Source organism: Lutra lutra, chromosome 4 (assembly GCF_902655055.1).
Source record: "Lutra lutra chromosome 4, mLutLut1.2, whole genome shotgun sequence".
NCBI lineage: Eukaryota > Metazoa > Chordata > Mammalia > Carnivora > Mustelidae > Lutra > Lutra lutra.
The window spans coordinates 94472483-94494389 of record NC_062281.1 but is presented as its reverse complement, the minus strand read 5'-3'; the positions used below and the strand labels follow the sequence as shown (position 1 = coordinate 94494389).

Here is a 21907-nt window from a genome sequence, read left to right as displayed (position 1 = left end):
CTATCAGCCTCCAACACTCCTGACAGCTAGGGTAGTGAGTACCCTAGTGCTAAACCGGATGGGGGTTGTGTGTGGTTCACTGACAGCATGACTCTAGCAGGCAAAGCTGTATGAAACACATTGGTGGCCCCAGGTAGGGCTCCACAGGTCTCAGCAAGACCGAGGGCCATTAGCCAGTGCTGACAGCTTCAAAGAACACGCTCCTACAACTCAGGGACTACAGCCAAAGTTCCCTAGGCAAGTGTGTTGGTAGCACAAGGAGTCAAGTTTCAAGTGGGAAGAGGAGAATGTCTACAACACAAGGAAAAGAGAAAGAAAGGCCCAGAGGAGGGTGTCAATCTTTGTAGGGCATTTCTCCCAACAACTGAAGAAAACATTCTTCTTGAGTGCATGTCGTGTTTTTGCCAGGACCATAGGCTAGACTTCAAAACAGGTCTCCATAATTATCTAAGAGTCAAAAGCATACAGAGTGTATGTTCTGACCCCAAGTATTAAATTAGAAATCAATAACAATAGGATATTTAGAAAATCCCCTATTTTAGAAATTAAACAACATATTTTGGGATAACTCATGTATTAAAAAGGAAATCACAGGTAAATTAGAAAACATTTTTACCTGAAGGATGATAAAATCCAATACATCAAAATTGTCTGATGTGCCAACCCAATGCTGAGAGAGACATTTATAGCTTTACATGTCAATAGCCATAAAAGCAAAGGGATAAAATCAATAATCTAAGCTTTAACCCTAAGAACTTTGAAAAGCAAGACTAAATTGAAGCCAAAGGAAATAAAAGGAAGCAGATAAGTAAAAGAAGCTGATGAAAGAGAAAAGGGACAAACAATAGAGAACTACAACTGTTAACTTTTCTGTAATCCACACAGAAAAATTTCTATATTTAATGTTTCTATATTTAATGTTTAAGTGTTCTATATTTAAATGTATATCTGGAACCATAAAGACTTTAGGAGGAAAAAAAATCAAAGAGCATCTATTGGGACTAAAAATCAGAAAGTCATTGTTTCTGGGGTAGATTGGTGGGGGGAGGTGGGAATTGCCTGGAAAAGGGCAGGAAAGAGCTTTCTCAGGTGAAGGAAATGTTCCATATGTTGTCCTAGGTGGTAGTTACAATGAATATGTAATTGTAAAGGGTCATTGAACTAACACTTAAGATTTGGATGTCTTCATGCATGTAAATCACACCTCAATTTTTTTAAAGTAGGAAAAAAAGCTTATGAGGTTGGTATTTGGACAGCTCTGGAGCTCCCAAAGCATTCACAGCATCCTCTGAGACTCTGCTGAGAGTGGTTTTGTAACCAAGACGTCCATAAGATCCTCTGTGGCCACAACTCCTTATCCAAGCCATAGAGCTAAATGGTTATTACTAGAGAGCTTCCCTTCAGTGTTGTAATCTTCCTCCCCAGCTCTGGAGGTCTCCAAGGAGAAACGAAAATTGAGATTCTGGATATATGGTATTGGAAGGAAAGTCAATGCCCATAGAACTTCACAGGTGACTGAAACTGCCGCCAGTGCAGATGTCCACACTTTGCAAGACAGTAATATTTCCGATGACACTCTGAGAGAGGAGCTAATGGAGTACACAGTGGATTTTCTCCCCAAATGTGTTTACTTCACAAGGCAAACTTTCCCATTGTGCTGGCAGATTTTGTCTTTTCATTTAAATCCGCAGGTCTTGGCCTCCCAGACAGCTGGCACTGACTGCCGGATGTCTTGTTGCGAGGAGAACCAAATCTTTATCACACTGTGGCCCTGAAACTTGTTTCCTGTGCCTCAGAGGAATGAGAGATATATTAAAGGTCACTTCTCATGGGGGGAGGAGGGAACCTGGAAAAGGCATGAGCAATGATTATGTGGTAAGAGTTCAAGGGGAAGAGGCTGAGCCAGAAACAAGAGCGGATAAAACTCCAGGCCTGCCTTTGGGAAATAAGGAGACCAGAACCCAGGCTCTTCCAAGTGGCTTCCAACAGTCTAACAGGTTAGTACTTTTTCATTTTCTTTCAACTATTCCTGGGCATGGGAGTTTTGCAAAAATGGAGTGGAGGGAACAAAATAAGCCTATAACCACTTGACTTCTCTTTCTGGCCATCCCAGGGTCACCCTGTAATCTAATCTGCTCACCAGTTTTTCCATTCCTGGAGAGTGCTTCCATTTGACCATGGCTGGGTGGAGCTGTCTTGTGACAGGTGCAGGAGGGTTTCTGGGTCAGAGGATCGTTCGCTTGTTGGCGGAGGAAAAGGAGCTGCAGGAGATCCGGGCACTGGACAAAGTCTTCAGACCAGAACAGCGGGAGGAATTTTCTAGTAAGTGAACTTGAGTTCATGGGTGGGTTGCTCCATCTTAACCTCTACACAGGGGGTTCTTGTCTAGCTGATCAAGGAAAGTTGTAGCCAAATCAAGGATGATTCCCTGTCCAAAGTCATCAGAAAGGAAATCAGAGGTGGTGTAACGTAAGACATACAGGGCTGTCAGGAGACGGAATCTGACCCTGATCCAGAACTCGAGATCTGGATTACTGCAGGCCCGCTACTCTGGCCTCTAGGTCTCTTTTCTTCTCATTTATAAAATCATGTATCTCTCCCTTGTCAACAACCCTAATGTTCTGAAGATTGTGGACTTGGCAATGGCTGTGCAATACCTCCAAAGGACAGGCAAGCGCCATTACCTGGAGACCCTACAAGTAGGTCCCTGCCCCTCTTAATTGCCCTGGTCTTTCTGTGGCTTCATTTAGCATCTCCAGTGAAGGTGAAGCTGAGTGTGTGTGTGTGTGTGTGTGTGTGTGTGTGCGCGCGCGCGCGCGCGCGTGCACATGCGTGTGTGACAGGGTGGGGGGAGGAAGGTGGAGAGGACACACAGCGAACAGCATGGGAGAGAGCCAGAGACAAACTGTGAGGCTCCAGAGCGTGGGTTCCTCATGTGTATTCCCTATACATCTCTTCTTCCCATTTGTCCCTGCTTATCACCACAAGAAAAGTGACAGCAGAGGGGCGCCCGGGTGGCTCAGTGGGTTAAGCCTCTGCTTTTGGCTCAGGTCATGATCTCAGGGTCCTGGGATCGAGCCCCATATCGGGCTCTTTGCTCAGCAGGGAGCCTGCTTCCCTTCCTCTCTCTGCCTGTCTCTCTGCCTGCTTGTGATCTCTGTCTGTCAAATAAATAAATAAAATCTTAAAAAAAAAAAAAGTGACAGCAGATTCTGTTCACTGCTCTGCTCCTTTCCCCAGACTGCTGCCCCAGGTGCAAATGCAAACCTAGATTTCTAAAAACCAGTTTCACACTGTTTTACCCCCACGAATCCTCAAAACAGCCCTTTGAGGAAGGTAGAAAGGCACTCTCACTCAACAGGATATTGAGGAAATCAAGGTACATGAAGGTAAAGCAACTTGCCCAGGCACTCTGATTAAGGGACTGCGGGGCTCAGAGTGGAGCCTCATCGTGGACGTCCCGGTCATATGGCTCTAAGGCTGCCTCTTGGCAAAGGGAGTCTTCAGTCTCTCCCATTTCCCCACAGTGTGTCCCCCAAAGCAACCCCTCCCCTTCCCAGCCCCTGCGGACTGGGTGTCAACACGCAGGCCCCGGGGTGCCCGAAAGACCCTACCTCCCCACACGGAACCTCCCACACCCGCAGCCTCCCTCCAGGACTGCACTCATCACTCTTCTCTTCCTCATTCCTGTGCTCTGAACATCTCACACATCCTATTTCCTCTACCCTTTGCTTCAACGGGGCCTCTGATGAACACACATGAACATACACGATCAGCATCAATTGTTTGCGATCTTTTCGTCTCAGTAATACTCACAGTCTGACAGCCGATGTGGAGAAAGGCAAGGTTCAGCCCAAAAGACGGTTCCCCGGTGTGACCAGTCAGGGGGCGTCCGGGGCAGGCAGGGGCTCTATACAGATCCCAGTGGAGAATCCTCACAGCGGTCTGTCTACACTAGGCACTGCGCTCCGTGTTCTACGCCTGTCGATTCATTTGCTCCTGGTACCATCCCTGGAGGATAGGTAATGTTATCCTCCTCTTTTTAAAGACAAGAAAGCAGGCACAGAAGGGTGTCTTAGTCTGCTAAGGCTGCTACAAAAAGATACCCCAGGCTGGGTGGCTCAAACCTATTAGATATTTTATTTCTCACAGCTCTGGGGGCAGAAATCCAAGAGCAAAGCAGAGTCATGTTCTGGTGAGAGCTCCCTTCGGGGTTCAGAGCCTGTGTCTTCTTGCTGTAGAGGGCTCTCTCTGGGATCTCTTCTCTAGGACCCCCTCATGACCCGGTCTCCTTCGGAGAAGGAGAGAAGGCCCCATCTCCTGACAGCATCACAGCGGCATTAGGATTTCGACACGTGAATTTGGCGGGACACAAACTCTCAGACCATTGCAAAGGCTAACTTGTTCAAGGTCCCCCGGCTGAAAAATGACAACGCTGGAACTGAACCCAGAAGGTCTAAGTGCAGTGGCTGTGCTCTTAGCCACTAATTCGTCTAGTAGCTTCTCTCAGGGCCTCCCTACAAGGCAGCCCACACCGCGTAAGCAAGGGAGAGTTGGAGCTGCGCAGAATGCAGGAATCCGCAGAGCCTTGGGGCGGGCGGGAGCTGCGCCTCTACCACCGACACATCGGCAGCGCCCTCTTCTGGTCTCTCTGAACCCCTGCAAACTAATAGGTTGACCTGAGCCCGCCTGCGGATGTCAGCAGACCGACGAAGGGACGAAGGGAGGAAGGGACGAAGGGAAGAAGGGAGCGGGGCAGGAGGCGGGGAGGCAGAGATGGGGACACAATCAGAGAAAATCCTACTGATTCCCAGAAGCTTTCCCCCTGACTTTCTCCCCCTTCGGCGCCTTCTTGGAGCTGCCCAACAACGAGAACTTGCCCAGGACGGAGCAAACTTGGCAGAAGTGTAGGGAGAAGCAGATGGTTCTTCCAAGTGGTAACCCAGGAAGGAAATTTCGCTGCACTGAATTTTTCACTCTGAGTTTCTCTCTCACTGTTCTGGGGCTTCCACTGCCTATTTCAGTTAAACTGTCTTATCCTTTAAATACATACATACATAACATACATAGACTTATCCTTAATCTGCCTCAGGGAAAGGAAGAGAGTCCTGCCCTTGGGTGACAGGGGAAAGAGAACCAGGCTTGAAGGCAGGGGACAGGCCTGAGTCTTCCAGGGAACTGTGACTTAGACCTGCCCCTTAACCTGAATCCGCCTCAGTTTCCTTGTCTGTATAGTGGAAATCGGAATACCTATGTCATGAGATAGCCGTGAAAGAAAAATCAGGACACTGTGGTGGTGTGGGCAAAGCAGAAAGCACAAAATAAGTGGAGGGTATTTATCCAAACTATCCGTGGCGCCATGTTTAGTTCACTGGCCAGTGTGAAGTGAGGACGTTACCCAAAGTGCCCCTTCCTGTGGATTTCCAAGGAGCTGATGACCCTGAGGTTGAATCCACTGCCCTTGGCTCAGTGGCCAGAATGTTAGTCCCTTGGTGGCTGACTTATTTTCGTCACTGATATCTGCTTTAGATGATATCTAATCAGGTTTTTTTGGTTTGTTTGGTTTTTTTTTTGTTTTTTTTTTTTTCAGTTAAACCTCTCATTTGGGCCCATCCTAAATTCCCTGTTACTGGCTCCATTATCCTTCTGGTCACCTAAGCAGGAAATACTTGGGTTGACATGGATTCTACCTTTTTCTCTTGGCCTCCCTCCAGTAAGAACCAAGAGCTGGCTGGATAAGTTCTGAGAAGTCGAGCCTGTGTATCCATCCCCTTTCCTGCAGCTCCTGGGGGAGCCCTGGTTCTGTCCTCCTCCTCTGAACTCTGCTGCAGACATTCTCTCGATTTCTTTCTCAATTAATGTCTCCACTTCATGCCCCACACTGACCCATTTCACATACTGCAGCCTGGGTTGGCTGCACCGACCCCAAAACTGTGTTTATGTTTCTCTTCTTGTTTCAAATCCATGTGTGAGTCCTCATTCCCTACAGAATTAAATTCAAATTCTTTCCTCTTATATCCACCCTCCATAATCACCCTAACTCTCCTTTATGAATTTTATGAACTTCCCATGAATCTCTTAAAGAATTTTCATCCCAGCTGTACTTGACTCCTCACTGCATGAATTCCTTCCTTCTCTCCTTCCTTCCTTCCTTTAGAATAAAATGGGTTGGAAATGGATGTTCACTCTTTCCCAATAAATGCTACACATTGACTCATGTGCCTCTGTTTAACTTGTTCCTTCCATGGATTTGTCCCCCATCCCCACCCTTTCCCCCATGTACCTGTCCTTGAAGACCTGGGGAAATGCCCCCCTTTAACGGGAAACTTCCAGATCCAGAAAACCTTCCAGTGACCTGACTTGTGTTCACACAGAGCTCCAGAGCAAGATCAATTTGATGATGGTGGAAGGAGACATTCTGGATGAGCAGTGCCTGAAGAGAGCTTGCCAGGGCATCTCGGTTGTCATTCACACTGCCTCTGTCATTGATGTCATGAATGTCCTTCATCGAGAGACCATCATGAATGTCAATCTGAAGGGTATGGTATCCCAGGGAGGCTATGGAGTGAGGTGGGTGAATGAGGCTCAGAAAACAGAACAGGAAGGGAGGAGAGGCTCCCATCCCCAAACACCTGCTGAGTCTCTCCAGCTGCTTTTTCTTATCACTCCTGAGAGATTCAAGGCTGCTATGCTCAGTTTTTTAGAGGAGGAAACTGGGGCTGAGCAAAGCTAAATAACTTGTTCAAGTAGGAAAGCTGGAATTTAAGCCCACACCTATGTGTCTCCAGAGGCCACAAAAGCTCTTTCTACTGAAGCTCCAATCAAGAGTCGACTCCAATCCAACCTTGAACTCTGGCTATCCAACTCTCTTCTGCTTCTCCTGGGCAAGGACCAGACCTCAGGAGTGCCTCCCTGGTCATCATATTAGCCTTTCTGTGCCCCTCTGAGTTGGTAGTCACACAGTAAGGCCGAGAGCTAGGAACTCTGTGATAGGAAGGGTCCCCGTGTCCACGATGAGTGAAGGCCATAGCTCCCGGCCAGTTTCCTTCCAGCAGGACGCCTGTGCGAGATCCCCCAGCCTAATGAGAACATCTAGCTCCTTCCTGCTCACCCCAAAGAAGGATTCATCTCAAGAGACCTGCAAAGCTAGTTCACAGCCGTCTGGCAGGACAGAATTACCCAGGCCTGGCCTTCCCATGGTATCTTCTTAACAATAATAGCTTCCCCATATCCATAAGAGTACTTCTTCAGTTCGCTGCTGGGTCTTTTGTAAAAGGGTCCTTTCTAGCTAGGTGCCCAAAGTACACCCCCCTAGATCTTCATCAGTAAATGGCTGGGGCTCTTTCTGGTTTGCGACTTTCCAATCTACTTTAAAACGAGACACAGTTGTTTAAGGGATTAGCTTAAATCCCTTACTAGTTTCACATGCAAAGTCATCCTTCTGAGCGCTGGAGGCCAGTCCCTCTAGGACCACAGCTCCCCAACCCCCAGTCCCATCTGGTTTTCATGCCCTGCTCTACAAAGTTGGGAGTTGCTTTAGGGTCTCCAGCCTAAAGTAATACAATCTCAAGAAAGACCCTTTCTAATTTCTACTTAGCCATACTTTCACCACTCCCACACTGCAAGGAGGGTGCTAGATTAACCGAGTTTTCCTTTTTAGCCCCTTCTGCTAATTCCTGCTCTCCAGGACTCCCAACACCAGGGGATTTGAAATCCCTGAGAAGTGGTAGAGGTATCAGTTAATTAAAACAAGGTCAGTTCCAGGTTTAAGAGATACTTCAAATAATGGTCATTTCCCTCTCTGCAGGTTGATTAGCCCCACATTTTCTCAGCCTCTAGATCTGATTTTTTTAATGAGTCTGTCTCTCTGGAAAATCAAATTGCACAAATAAAAGAGAGAGAGAGAGAGAAATTAAAACGAAACTTTGCGGGGGGGTATACTTAAGGGGAAGGTGTTCTGCTTGACCTCCCTCAGCTAAAGGGATTCTGCAAGATTATCCCATTATAGGTATCAACCACCAGAGGGCACACTCCCCCTTCTGGTTCTCCAGCAAGCTCAGCCTAGAAGGCCAATGTCAGGCTCCAGAATGCTAAGTAAAAGGAAGGTTTCTCACCCCCACTTTTCAGACCTGAGTAAAAGGAGTCACAGAATTAGGAGTGGCCTTTGTATGGAACACTCAATCAGGACTAGGTAAAATTCTAGTCCATATTCTGAGTATGGCCTCCTAATTATATTTTATTTAAAATAAACTGTTTTTAACGAGGTGGTAGGGATAAGTGAAAATTTTCTAATGCCTTCACTCAGCAAAACATAAAATGGCAATCCTCTGTCCTTTTCCAAAATTCAAAGTACACACACAGGTCCAGGAAATCCAAAAAAAAAAACCTAGAATTCATGCTCTCCAGAACCCAAAGTTCGGTTTCTTCTCACTTTTGCCTTTTTGCATTTTTCCTATGGCTATAGCATGTTCAGATCTTAGCTGGAGACACAGAGGAATGCACTCCTCCTGATCTGCAGTAACCATCTCACTTGGGGGAGGGGGTGGACATGGTCTGCAGCCATGGTAGGCCCTTTGGGTTATTTGTTGACGCTGATGTTGTACTCCCCATGGTCAGGTACTCAGCTCCTGTTGGAAGCCTGTGCCCAGGCTAGCGTGCCGATCTTCATCTATACCAGCACCATTGAGGTGGCTGGCCCCAACTCCTACAGGGAAATCATCCAGAATGGCCACGAAGAAGAGCATCTCGAATCAAGATGGTCTGTTCCATACCCCTACAGCAAAAAGCTTGCAGAGAAGGCGGTGCTAGCTGCTAATGGGTGGGCCCTTAAAAATGGTGGCACCTTGCACACCTGTGCCTTAAGGCCCATGTATATATATGGGGAAGGAAGTGCATTCCTTTATGACTGTATATACAAGGCCCTGAGGAACGATGGGGTCCTGACACATCAGAGCAAGTTCTCCATCGCCAACCCTGTCTATGTTGGCAATGTGGCCTGGGCTCACATTCTGGCCTTGAGGGCCCTAAGGGACCCCAAGAAAGCCCCAAGCGTCCAAGGACAGTTCTATTACATCTCCGATGACACACCTCACCAAAGCTATGATGACTTCAACTACACTTTGAGCAAGGAATGGGGCTTCTCTCTTGATTCCAGAATGAGCCTTCCCCTATGTCTGAAGTACTGGCTTGCCTTCCTACTGGAAATAGTGAGCTTTCTGCTCCGTCCAATTTACAAATATCCACCCCCCTTCAACCGCCACACAGTGACATTGTTAAATAGTGTATTTACCTTCTCCTATAAGAAAGCTCAGCGGGATCTGGGGTATAAGCCGCTCTTCAGCTGGGAGGAAGCCAAGCAGAAAACCATGGAGTGGATTGGTTCCCTGGTGAAACAGCACAAAGAGACCCTAAAAACAAAGACTCACTGATCTGGGGGTGACAAGTAGATACAGAGGTTGTTGGGAGACGTCTACCGAGCTCTCTCCCTCTGGCTTCATACAGGAAGAAACAAGGCCACAGGCCCAGGTCCTACTGTCTCCCTTTTACAAGATGCCTGCCTTACTATTTTCCTCCTACCACCAGAAACCTTCCCAGTCCCTGGCCCAACCGGAAGCTTTCTGTCCTGCCCACACTGCAGAGGACAGACAGTGAGATTTGCTGTAGCTGCTCATACGAAAGCCTCCGCTCCTGGCTCTGAGCTATTCCGGCCTCTTCCGTGTAAGAATGTTGCCTATTAGTTCCATTTCCTTTGTTACATGCAAAGTATTTCTTATCTTTTACAAATTCCTAGTCCCACGCACAGCTCAGTGGAAAGAGTAATAAATGTTTTAATGCCTAATCTGGAAGACGCTGTGGTTGACGTGAATACATACCTTCCTCCTTCCCCCTCCATTTCCAGGGATCATTATCTCCTATTTAGAAAAGCAGCATGGAATGGAGGTGGGCAGAAGGGTTGCGGGGGGCGGGGATTAAGATCAACGAAGTATTTGCTATGTTTCAGGCAAATATCACTTCATTTAACCCTCTCTAGAAACCTCTGAGAGGTTTAGAAACCTTACTAAGGTTTCTAGTAAGGTTTAGAAAGTAGTAAGTTCTTCCAGTAAGGTCTAGAAACCTTACTGCCTTTTATGGCTAAGGAAACTTGATCAAAAGATACCACTCACTAACTGCTAAGTGACCAGGACATTTAGACTGACTAGAAAGCCCCTATCTGTCCACTGAATCTTGCAATCTGAACTGCCTAAATTTATAGCACAATGGGGGTGGGGTGGAGGGCTTGGTTAGCGGTGCAACAGAGCACAGACAGGTGGAGTGTGCCCATGCTGCTCCTTGGGAGAGGCCGGTTCCTTTGGGTCACCTCCTTGCTCAGCCCTGCGTAGGAGACCCAGGAGAACCCCTGAGGGGTAGCTGGGAGGTCTTCAAGCCCTTGCCAGATGGCCTGGGCAGGGAAAGGAGAGACAGAGATGCCACCAGCCTCTATCACCAATGTCAATGTCCTTGAAGACCCCTAGGACATAGGACGCACTGGGGCCACCTTGGCAGTTCACAACCTGTATCTAAACTTTCAAATCACATCATGAAACCACACCATGGAAACCACACCAGGAAAGTAAAGGGAACAGGTGTGAAGGCCCCTAAAACTTTGTCTCCTACCTGGTTCAAGAGGTAGAGAAGTCTACTACCCCCCCACTTCTCCTGCAGAATCAACTCATCCCTACTCTTTTCTCCTCTCCCCACCTATCTCTCACACTCCCTGCTGGAATGAGGCTTTATCCCTCTACCTCCTTAGCCTCTGTCCTTTCCCTCCATCTTCCCCTTCATCACTGGCCTTTGCAACCAGCATCCTTCTCTGTTGCCCTGAGGAGAGGAGGCCAACCAAGGCAGGTTTGGGGACTTGAATGATAACACGGTCCTCAGTTGAGTAGAGGACCAACAGTTGAAAGAAACACAGTCAGGGCCAGCAGAGACTGCGTGGCCTGAAGCTGGTAAGGAGGTGGCTGTTGGGCTCAGAGTATGGGAGGTGAGAGCTGCCTATCTCCAGACTGGGATGTTGCCTGTCTCTATGAACCAGAGCCACGGAAGGGTCACACCATGCATCCAGATGGCTTCTTTCTCACCCAGGGAATGTATGGATTACGAATTCAGTTGAGTTTGATTACCCTGAAGGAGATTGTTTATGCTTTCATTCTAAGGAGAAAGGGAAAAAATATTCTGGTGGGGACAAGGGTTTCTATCACTTTTAAAACCCCAAGGGCCAGAGGACCAACAGTGGGCATCGGGTATCAGAGCAGGGTGGCCCCATCCTGTGGGGTAGGGGAGAATGACACATTCCCTCCTGCCTCCCTCCAGGGCACAGAACACAAGGGGCAGCTCCTGTCCCCTCCTGGGCTATGCACACACCTTGACACGTGCATGCCAGGAGCCAGGAAAGGGAAGAAGGGTGGCGAAATCTGGGACAAGGGCCCTTCAGCTGGGTTTTTAACCTGGTGAGATTCCTTATCTATGAACCTGCCAGGGATTCTCAAGGAAGAGAAGGAGCTCTGTGGCCAGAGGGCAAGGGAGGGCAGTGGGAGCAGAGGAGAGGGGAAGGGATGAGCTGGTTGGTCTAGCTGAATAAGTCTAAAAGCCTTGGAATGTTTGGGCCCATGAAACTGGCCCTTCTTACTTAGACTGGGCACAGAACTGAGGGCTCCCGACCTTTAGAGCTAATGCACAGAAGCCCTCTTGCCTCCTCTCCTCTCCTCCCTCCCTCTCTCCCCCTCCATTCTTCTCCCCTTTCCTTCCATCTCCATCTCTGTCCCCTTCTCCCCCATTTCCTGGCCCCTCCCCCACCTAGAGCGGGGTGAATGAGTGAATGAAAATGCAGGTAAGGGCTTGGTCACCTGGTTAAGCCCTAAGGGTGAGTCCGGGGAACAGAGCTCACCGGATGTTGGGAGGGCAGTGAGGAAGCCCCACAGAGCAGTGGGGCCTCAGCGAGGCCTTTAGGGGGTGATGGGACTTGGGTAGAAGAGGGAGATATTCCAGACAGGTGAGGAGCCTAAGCAGCGGTGCCAAGGAGAGGGTGAAGTGTGGAGGTGGGAGGGAAGGAGGGTGAAGGGGAATGAGGAGGCTGGCCTGCCAGGTGGGAAGGGTTTAGCCCAGGGGAGATTAGATAGTTTAGGGTGTCAGAGGGGACAATGAGGCTGGCCTGAGGGCAGAGATGGGGCAGGCAGGCGGGTGAATGGCTGGGTGAAGGGCCCACAGGAAGGTGGCAGGGGGCCTGAAGGAGTAAGAGGGGGTGAGGCAGACCGGAAGGCCAGCCAGACAAGCTGTTGTAGAAACCCAGAGACCCTGTCTTTCACTCCACGTATAAAATTCTCAATTCATTAACATGCAAAGAGCAATACTGACCTCTCATTAGTAAGTCCAAATGTCCAAGAAAGAGCTGAATATAGTCTGGGATGAGGGCAGGGCAGCTCTGGGGTTAGGATGGGCCCCCTCATCCCTGGCACCCCGACAGCTCCAGGCAGTCTGGCCCACCCTGAAACAGATGATGCTATCAGGGAAGGTCATCCAAGAGATGTGACCCCCGATTGACCCTCAGGCTGGACCAGGGCTCTCAGAAGCTCCCGAGCCCCTCCCCTGTCCTTGGAATGCGAGCCCTCGCTGGCCTTTTCCATTCCCAAAGGCCACTCCAAAGACAGGTCTTGAGATAATGAAGTGGTGTTGAGAACACCCACCCAGTATCCCTGACCGAACCCAGGGAAGGCCTCTATGTAAACTTTTTAAGAACTGGCAGATGGGCACAAGGATCCATTCATCTCAGGGCCACCCAAGATAAGCCTCGTTAGTAAGGTCCCTTTGCTTGTAACAGCGTAGCTGCCGCCTACCAACCCGGAGCAGCCCCTTAAGTCTCTCCCTGCCCTCTGATTGTAGGAACCGGGTGCAGATTACACCTGGACACCCAGGAAGCTTCCATGAGGACAGCAAGCCAAGTCTGTATCACAGGTCATGTGAATATCCGTGCTTTTGTCCTGGAGATATTTCAATGTGTTGCAATTACAAGGTGCTGGCGCAGAGCCTCCTCGGGGTGTTATTTAATATATGATATTACCTTATTACCTCATGAAAATCTGAAAGAAATCCGAATTTCAAAACACAGCTAGCCCCGAGAGTTTCAGACAAAAGTTCACAGACCACAGGAGGCAGAATTACGTACCAGGTATTCCCTTCCACATTTCATACAATGGTCCTAATCGGACTTCAGACGAAGGGGCGGCACAGAGAGGTAAGTAATTTGCTCAAGGTCATCCAGTGAGTTCGTGGCTCAGGTCAAGTAATCAAAGGGCTTCCAAGGGTCTACACGAAGATGTGAAACTCACACACCTGCGGGAGCCAGCCACCCAGACTGTAAGTGAGGCGGGCTAAAGCCGAGAGGCCTAGCGGGGAGTGATGGGGGTCTGTGGTGTCCAGGAGACCACACACTCTGCTCCTGGGAGCTGGCGGCCACCGAGCACCCCGGGTTCAGGCCTGGGATGTACCCCAAGTTCCCAGATCTTCGGACTCTCCGAGGAAAGTAAAACCTTCCCAAATTTTATGTGAAATCTCTCAATTTCTAAATATTGGCACCTAATTCTAAATTTCGAAAACTGTGTGAGGATCAGCTCTGGGAACGTGTGGGCGGGTGCTGCAATCGTATGTGTAATATTTTATCTCTTAAAGAGTGGGCAGCCCGCCGTGTTCATTCTTGGTGGTAGGTCCTGGGTAAAGATTACAGCATATTCTGTACTTTTCTGTATGTTTGATATTGGTTGTAATTTTGTGAATACATTAATTTTGGTTTAAGAAAAAAAAAGAGTAAAAACTAATGAAACACATCTGTGGGCCAGACCCACAGCTAGGGCTTCCAGGGTTCCATCTCTGTTCCCAGGCGGCAGGTACCGTACACAGGAAAACGTACGAAGGCCATTAGAAAGAGGATCCCATCGGGTTAGGGGACTCAATAAAGTGCTGGCATTTGGGCTGAATACTGACAGATGGGTAGGATTTCAACAGGCAGATGTGGCAGGGGGTGTATCCAGGCAAAGGCGAGGAAGTCTGCCAAGAAACAGAGGTGGGAGAAGGGAGTCCTTTTTAGGTGGTGTAGACAGACCAGAGAGCATAGGTGTCAGGGAGAATGGAAGACACACCTGGAAAGACACGATGGGAAAAAACCAGGGTCACCTGGGGTCACCACTAGGAGATACTCTGCCTCCTTCCTTCTTTCCCCTCAGAGCACAACTCGGTTGCCCTTCTAAAGACCTTTTGACATTTACCTAGTTTACATGTAATATGCCTTAGAGGAAAATAATACTTGTTAAGGGCAAAGAGCACGGTCTCCATGCCCCCACTAGCAACAAATCTTAACAGTCAGGCTAAAGAACCTGGAGATTATTCAATATGCAGTCAGCAACCTGTTCAGCTGTCCCTGGATGGTTACTTTGGCACCGGTGTGTAGGATGGATTGGAAGAGATTAAGAGGATACTTCAAGAATCCCAGCAAGAAATAAAGGCCTCATTTATGTAGTGTTAGCAAAACGGGACACAGAGAGCAACTGGGGCCAGCCTGAGGCAGAACGGACACTACTACGTCAGGAAATGCCCGAATAGGGTCACAGCACCCCCTATGCACCCATTCTCCCAAGCCAGAAACCTGGGAAGTCCTTAGCCCACTCTCCCTCCAGCCTATCAGTCAGTCCCACCCATTTCCCCTCCAAAGTGCCTGCTGTGGGTGTCCCTCCCTCCCTAGGAACACGGCCTTGTTCAGGCCATCATTGTCTCTTGCCTGGCCTCCCTGCCTCAGAAAGTCACCACGAAATCCCCTCGCATCCTTGTTGCCGGAATTGTCAACCCAACGTCAAATCTGACCACGTCTGCGCCCTACCGAGAAACCATCCAGGACCCTTAGGAGAGCCCGGAGTGTCTTAGGATACCAGATAAGGCCCTTGGAGAGTTAGTCCCTGCCCACCTCTCTGGACTACTTTGCCACCAGTTCCTACCCTATCTCTGGATTCCCCAACTTTACGCTCTGCTCCAGAGATAGGCCAGGGTTTGGCACTTCCTGCAAACATTATGCTTTTACATACACCCACGCTTAAGTACTGTGTCCCTCGTGCTCAAGCCTTGCCAGCCGCTCCTGTCAGCACATCCCTCCCAAGCGCTTATCCACCATCCAAAGCTTCCATCTGATCATCTGCGTGCCATGTGCACGTCTAATTGCAGTGATTATTCTGCCCTCCCCCGCCATGCTGCCTTGTTCTTGAGGGTAGCAATTAGCCGTCTCATCTCTGTGTCCCTAGTACCTGGGCCGATGCCTGACACAAAGCAGGCACACAGATGGACAGCGGACTGACAGGCAGATGGATGGATGGGTGGTTGGTTGGTTGGACAGAAGACTGGATGGATAGATAGGCAGACAAAACGCAAACAAATGGAATTGCTGAGATGGGGAGGGAAGGGAGTTGGGGAGGCTGAAGGAATGACAAAGCAAGAAGGAATTTAGAGATAAGGTCAGGAAATTAATGAACCTGAAGAAGAGGGGGGGCAGGAGCAATCCATCTGCACTGTATGAAGAGTGAGCGCTTGAAGGAAATGTGAGAGGGAAAGACATTTATGAAGGCAGAACGCAACTGGTAAGATTTTTAAGGGGATTGGAAATTAGATGTACAGTCTGAAACAATGTAATGCCCAGAGAGTTTTCAAAATGCAAAAATAAGGATGTTCCAGGTTTAAAAACTTACTTCAGAGGAAATCTCATCAGAAGAAAAAGATGCTTCTTAAAGCATCAAGGACTCTGAAGGAAGTTTGTAGGGAGTCCTCCTTTATCATGGGATCCCACACAAGGGTATTGAGTGGGGGGAATGGGAGCTGGTGTTTCCAGGCATGAAAGAGACTCATTATGACGGAGTGGAGGGGGAGGGGAGGGCTAACAAAAAGTGGATTGGCACTCTGTCCCCAAGGGCAGGTGACCTGGGGTCAGTTGCAAACTCTGGAACAGTCACCAGTCTGTTCTAGAAACCTGAAGCTCCCCACTAATTAAGAGTGCAGTCTTTCCTCAAGAAACAAAAGAACTTGCACGAGCAAAGTCAGTCCTTCTCCCAAAATAGGGGCCGGCCACAGATAGGGCTGGCACATGGGCTCCTGGCTCTGTCATCATCTGAGCATGGTCTCTGCCCTTATTGAGGCAGGAATATCCTTTACTCGAGGCAGGAATATCCTTTACTCGAGGCAGGGCGAAACTCCCCCTTGCACCAGCTGGAATCTGTAAAGTCATGGGCTCAGTTACAAAGAAGCAGGGAGGATGTGTGGGTATGGGGATTGGTGTAGTCCTGGCGGGGCCCCACATTTGATGTTGCCCTAAGCTTTGGAAACTAAGTGGCTAGTCTTGATTATGAGCATTTCTTTCATCAGAAGGTAAAACAACTCCCTCCTAATCACAAGTAAACCAGGGAGTCTCCCTATCCCCTTCAGGACAGATCAAATTATTTGCGGGGTTCACATTTTAGAGTTAAAATGAACCCTAAAGTAAACTCTAAATTTTTAGACTTAAAATAAGCTGATCTAGGGCCATAGGCCCATAGCCCATTTAGCTATGGGTTTCTTCCCTTCCTCCTTTCACAAACAAGAAAACTGAGGCCTGAGATGTAAATTGACTTTCCCAAGATCACCCATAAATCAGGAGCAGAGCTGGCCTAGGGTGCAGTCTCTTGAGAACACACTAGAATCCCCGTGGTAAAGGAAAGAGGAATGTTTATAGCAGGGGCACCTAGGGCCAGGCAACATAGGGTTTGAGCAGCATAGGATATGGGGGGGGGATTATTATAGCTTCTGACACCTCTCAACCCTCCACCTGAACACTCTCCAGCCACACACACCACGCTCCCACCATGGCCTCTCCTGCCTGCAACACATGCCTGTTTCCTGGCTCCCGTCCCTCAGCCAACTTGTCCTCATGCTTCAGGCTGTGCCTCCCCTAGAGAGTCTCCAGCCTTCGAGGGAATGGTGAAGCGTGTCTCTCCACTAGGAAACTAGTCACAGTCCAGGTGGCTGCTTATGAACTCGTCTGTCTCCCTAACTAGACTGTGGACTCTGGAAGGCACTGCGAGGAGCCTGTGCTGGCAACCTGTGCACAGCTGTATTCCCACATCTGGCCCCAAGTGAGCACCCACTGAATATGTAAGGAGTGAAGGAAGGAAGATGATGTTCTTAAAGAAGGAGATTCTGGGAGTGCCTGAGTAGCTCAGTTGGTTAAGCTACTGGCTCTTGATTTTGGCTCAGGTCATGAGCGCTGGGTCCTGGGATCAAGGATCCCCCCACTTCACCATCCGCCCCCCCGACCATGTCTGGCTCCATGCATGGAATCTGCTTGGGATCTCTCTCCCTCTCCCTCTGTCCCTCCTCCTGTTCACACACACACACTCTCTCTCTAAAATAAATAAAGAAATCTTTAGGGACGCCTGAGTGACTCAGTCATTAAGTGTCTGCCTTCAGCTCAGGTCATGATCCCAGGGTCCTGGGATCAAGCCCCGCATTGGGCTCCCTGATCAGTGGGAAGCCTGCTTCTCCCTCTCCCACTCCCCCTGCCTGTGTTCCCTCTCTCGCTGTGTCTCGCTCTGTCAAATAAATAAACAAAATCTTTAAATAAATAAATACATCTTTAAAGAAAAGCAAATAAGTGAAAGATAAAGAAAGGGGAAGGGAAAGAGAAAGGGAAGAGGGAAGGCAAGGGGGAAAGGAAGGGGAAGGAGGAAGAGGAGGGGAAGGAGAAGGGAAGAAGAAAGAGGAGGGGAAAGGGAGGGGAGAGGGGGAAGGGAAGGAAAGGAAAGAAAATAGAACAGAAAAGGAATGGAAAAAGACTCTGGACCAGAATAAACGGGATTGGAGGGAGTAGAGTGAAGATTGTCCAAGACAAGTCTAGAGACTATACCCACCCATACTGGTGACCTTGTATTTGCTGCCCTGAGTTTGGCCTGAGAGTACAGTGCTCAGAATAGGCAGGAGAGGCACAGCTTCCTGGAGGCCAAGAAGGCACAGGGCCAGCATATTTGCTAAAGAAAAAGAGATAGGGATAAGAGAGACTATTTGGAAAGAGGGCAGGGGGCAGGCTTAACCAGCACCCCAGCTGCCTGATCCTTCTGTGGAGCCCATGCAGCCCGACCCAGCTTGTGGAATGCTGGTCTGGCAAGAACAGAGACAAGCAGGGGCTTCCCGGGACAGGAACAAAGTAGCCAGGGCCAGGGAGGGCTGCGGAAGAAGAGTGCAAAAGAGAAGAGACTCTCCCGTCTCTGCAAACAAGAGTGAACACCTGGGCTCTCTTTCAATTTGGCCCTTTTCAGAGTGACTCAACTCTCTTTATTCTCCTGGGTCTGTGCCCTTACCGGCACACTGGAGCCCGTGGCCCACTTCTAGGTCCAGTCCCAATGATACTGGACACTGGTGAGTGTTCGCCCCCCGACCCCCCCAGCACCACTGTGTTTCTGCAGCAACCAGCCACCATAACACCATTCACCAGCCGTACGTTTGCGCAGAGCCGAAGCTGACCGAGTGGCTCCCTAGCCCTTCCCCAGCTCTGTTGGGGTCTGGCTTCTCATCTGTACAGGGCACAACACCCCTCCCGATTGTGGACAACCAAGGCCAGACAGAGCAGGAGCCCAACAGAGCATTCCCTCCCTCCTCAGCAGTGCGGTCACAGCTGAGCCCCAGAAACTAATGCGGACTTAGACGAGCTTTCGTGTCATTCTTGTATTGAGACATGGATGCCTCCCAAGTTTTAAGCTCTCTGACCACCACCAGACACTAGAGTGGGGAGGGTCCATAGAGATGGTGTCACTTGAAGAGGAAAACAGGCCCAGAGAAATCGGAGCCTTGCTCAAGAACACAGCCAGTGAATGCCGGAGCTCTGTCCTGCACTCTTCCCTCCAAGGATGGCAGGACCGACTCCTCCATTCTTCCTCTGTTCCCAGGAAAGGAGTGAAGGCCATGGTCTCCCATCCCCTCATTCCCCACTGTCCTCCCCACCCCCCTGCCTCAGGAGCTGGAAGTTGGAAAGGATGCAGTCCCACAGGCAAGCAACTGCTTTTCTTCTCCTTCTAGGCCCCCAGGAGCCAGGCTATGAGATAACGGTGTGCAACTGCCTTGTTTCCTAATATTTGCACAGCCCCTAAACCTTCCGGAAGCTTCACATTTGTGATTCTGTTCGATCTTCTCCCCACACGTCACACCGACATCTTTCCATTGGACCGACAAGGCCAAGACTGAGCCCACCTGAGGTGCCCAGCCTAGGCTGCGGCAGCACTAGGCAGTGGCTTCCTCAGTCCAGCAGCTGTCTGGCTGTGAAGTCATGTCCATGACCTCTACTGTGTCCATCGATGTTAACCCAGAGAGCAGTAGAGCTGCTTCAGTGGAAACCTTGAGGTGGTCCTTGTGCATCGAAGTCCTGGCTTTATTCAGTCACCTTCAAACACTAGACCTGACGAAGTGTCTAGCCGGGTCCCTAAGCAGTCCCTTGCTTCATTAACTCCTCCAAGATCACACTGCCTCTTTCCCCTACCCTCCAAAGCCAGATAAAACGGACACTGCCTGATTTGCTGCAGCAGTGACCCTGGCACACGTCCTCCACAGAGTCTGCTTTACTCCGAGCCTTTGCTGGAGGCCCCATCTCACCCAGGAATTAACACCTGCCGCCTTGGTATTACGGAGTTCTTCCTTCTCCCACCAGGGGCCAAATCCAAAAAGTCACACTTGCAGTTTGCAAAATGATTCACCACCAGGAGGAACCTGGGTTTGATGTTAGGCAGAGAGCAAAACTAGCCTTCCCCTGTCCTGTTCTGGAGCGTTTGGATATGTGAACATCTCTCTCTCTCTAACTAACCCCCAGCAGCAAGCTGGGGCACTCCATGTGACCTTCTCTGGGTCTCTGCTTTTAATGAGCCAGCACCTCAGGGCACCTGCTCATACACAGGAGATGTGTCTGGGACGTTCTGGGAACATCTCGGCAGAAGAACCTTTCCAGTCCTCGTGGGTCAGGGGAGGCATCTCTGGGGAGACTCTTCTGTGAATAAATGACGTCAAACCACTTCCAGGGAGTTCCTAGTTTCCAGCAGCTGTGAGGCCTGGGACCGTTCAGTCCTTCCACTTAGCATGAAACCCCTGGAAATATAGACGTGTGGAAGCCAGCTAGATACATGAAACACCTTGCCATCCAACTCTTTGGTTGCGGTGATGAAGCAGGTCACCAACGGGATGCAGACGAGTCTGGGAACAGTCACCTGGATCCCACTGGGGCCGCTAGAGACTGAAAACCATGGGAATGGGGTTTGGGTGAGCCGGGGTGACCTTGGAAACACAGGCGGGCAGCAGGGAACCGTAATCTGCAAACACTTGAGGCTCTGGCCAGGAAAGAGCGGAACCCAGGGCTAGTGTGTTCAAGCTGGAGACCTGAAGCGTGAGCTCCTCTCCTTTCCCTCCAGGAGCAAAATTCAGAAAACAACTCTCTTGCCAAGGGCAGCTCCGAAAGGGAGAAATGCATGGAATTTCGCTTTGTTAAGTGAGCTGAGTTGGAATGAAGATCAGAAAGAAGGGAAGGCAGGAAGTCTGATTGGCAAAGACAAAGGAAGGCCAGCAGCAGCCCATGACGCCCATCTGGCACTATCTGATGAATGGCGAAAACAGGCACTTCTCCTGGCCCTGACTTATTATCTACCTGGGAAAGGTGTACGTGAAAAGTAGGCCTAGCAGGCGTGGGCAGGCAGCAAAGCCTGACTTGCTGCAGCAGTGACCCTGGCATTGTTAGGCTTTGCTGTCTGCCCACGCCCTTTGCCTCTATACTCTTAGCAGGGGAGAGGTTGTGAGGCTTATTAGTTTTACTTACTGTAATCCCCAAGAGAGCACGAAGGCGCCTGATTGGTCCTATAGAATTCTCATTCCGGGTTGCACGTAAAAGTTGCCTAGGAGGTCTATGTAAAATTACCGGTATTTGGACTTCACCCCAAACCAACCAACCACCATTTGGTACAATTTTTTGGTTGTTGTCAGATTTTGTTGGTGGTGTTGGTGTTGGTGGGGTGGTGTTTAGGGGCAGAAAGGGGAAGAGGGAGGGGGAGAGAGAGAATCTTAAGCAGGCTTCACTCCCACCATGGAACTGATGTGGGGCCTAATCTCACCACCCTGAGACCATGACCTGTGCTGAAATCAAGAGTTGGATGCTTGGGGAGCCTGGGTGGCTCAGTGGGTTGAGCCTCTGCCTTCAGCTCAGGTCATGATCGCAGGGTGCTGGGATTGGGCCCACATCGGGCTCTCTGCTCGGCGGGGAGTCTGTTTCCCCCTCTCTCTGCCTACTTATGATCTGTCAAGTGGATAAATAAAATCTTTAAAAAAAAAAAGGGGGGGGGTTGGATGCTTAACTGAGACACCCAGGTGCCCCGGGTTTTTTTTTTGGGGGGGGGGCTTGTTTGTTTGTTTTTAAAGCTCTCCAGAGGCGCACCTGAGTGGCTCAGTTGGTTGGGCAGACTGCCTTCGGCTCAGGTCACGACCTCAGAGTCCCAGGATCGAGTCCCGCATCAGGCTCCCAGCTCCATGGGGAGTCCGCTTCTCTCTTTGATCTTTTCAGCTCTCATGCTCTCTCACTCTCAATAAATAAATAAAATCTTTAGAAAAAAAAAAAAAAGCTCTCCAGGTAATTCTACTATATATAGTTAAGTTAGATTAATGAAATCTTGATCTCAAACTAATTCAGCCCACAAAATTCCAAGTTGACCAGATACATCCTCTCTACCTGCAAGGCAGACAGAGCCCTGCTCCAACAGCATGTTCAGGACCAGCATCCCCTCATGGCATAGCCCAGAAGTCCAGGTTTACTGCCATGTCCCCACAGAGCACTGAACAAATACTT

The 21907-nt window shown here is 49.5% G+C and overlaps 1 protein-coding gene and 1 long non-coding RNA gene across 4 annotated transcripts; one reads left to right on the top strand and one right to left on the bottom strand.

The window, feature by feature from the left end:
* The first annotated feature begins 1886 nt into the window (after window positions 1-1886).
* Window positions 1887-9613, top strand: LOC125099255 (3 beta-hydroxysteroid dehydrogenase/Delta 5-->4-isomerase). Its single transcript, XM_047728715.1, has 4 exons — window positions 1887-1997; window positions 2114-2322; window positions 6375-6539; window positions 8617-9613. Exons 2-4 carry the CDS (start codon window positions 2178-2180, stop codon window positions 9426-9428), a joined length of 1122 nt encoding a protein of 373 aa, XP_047584671.1. The 5' UTR covers window positions 1887-1997; window positions 2114-2177; the 3' UTR covers window positions 9429-9613.
* Window positions 3615-9638, bottom strand: LOC125099256 (uncharacterized). 3 transcript variants are annotated; one of them, XR_007127070.1, is made up of 4 exons: window positions 9563-9638; window positions 9290-9383; window positions 6284-6558; window positions 3615-4689 (listed from the first exon to the last, which is right to left on the bottom strand). It is a non-coding gene; the product is annotated as an uncharacterized LOC125099256 (long non-coding RNA). The 3 variants fall into 3 exon arrangements; XR_007127068.1 differs by lacking the exon at window positions 3615-4689 and adding an exon at window positions 5281-5523; XR_007127069.1 differs by lacking the exon at window positions 3615-4689 and adding an exon at window positions 5281-5520.
* Window positions 9639-21907: the final 12269 nt, after the last annotated feature.

What these genes read in the sequence shown, in the direction of transcription:
- LOC125099255 (XM_047728715.1), top strand. Translation starts at nt 2,178, where the DNA reads ATGGCTGGGTGGAGCTGTCTTGTGACAGGTGCAGGAGGGTTTCTGGGT. An exon ending in ACAGCGGGAGGAATTTTCTA is followed by an intron (nt 2,323 to 6,374) that starts GTAAGTGAACTT and finishes GTGTTCACACAG; the next exon opens with AGCTCCAGAGCAAGATCAAT. An exon ending in CATGAATGTCAATCTGAAGG is followed by an intron (nt 6,540 to 8,616) that starts GTATGGTATCCC and finishes CCCCATGGTCAG; the next exon opens with GTACTCAGCTCCTGTTGGAA.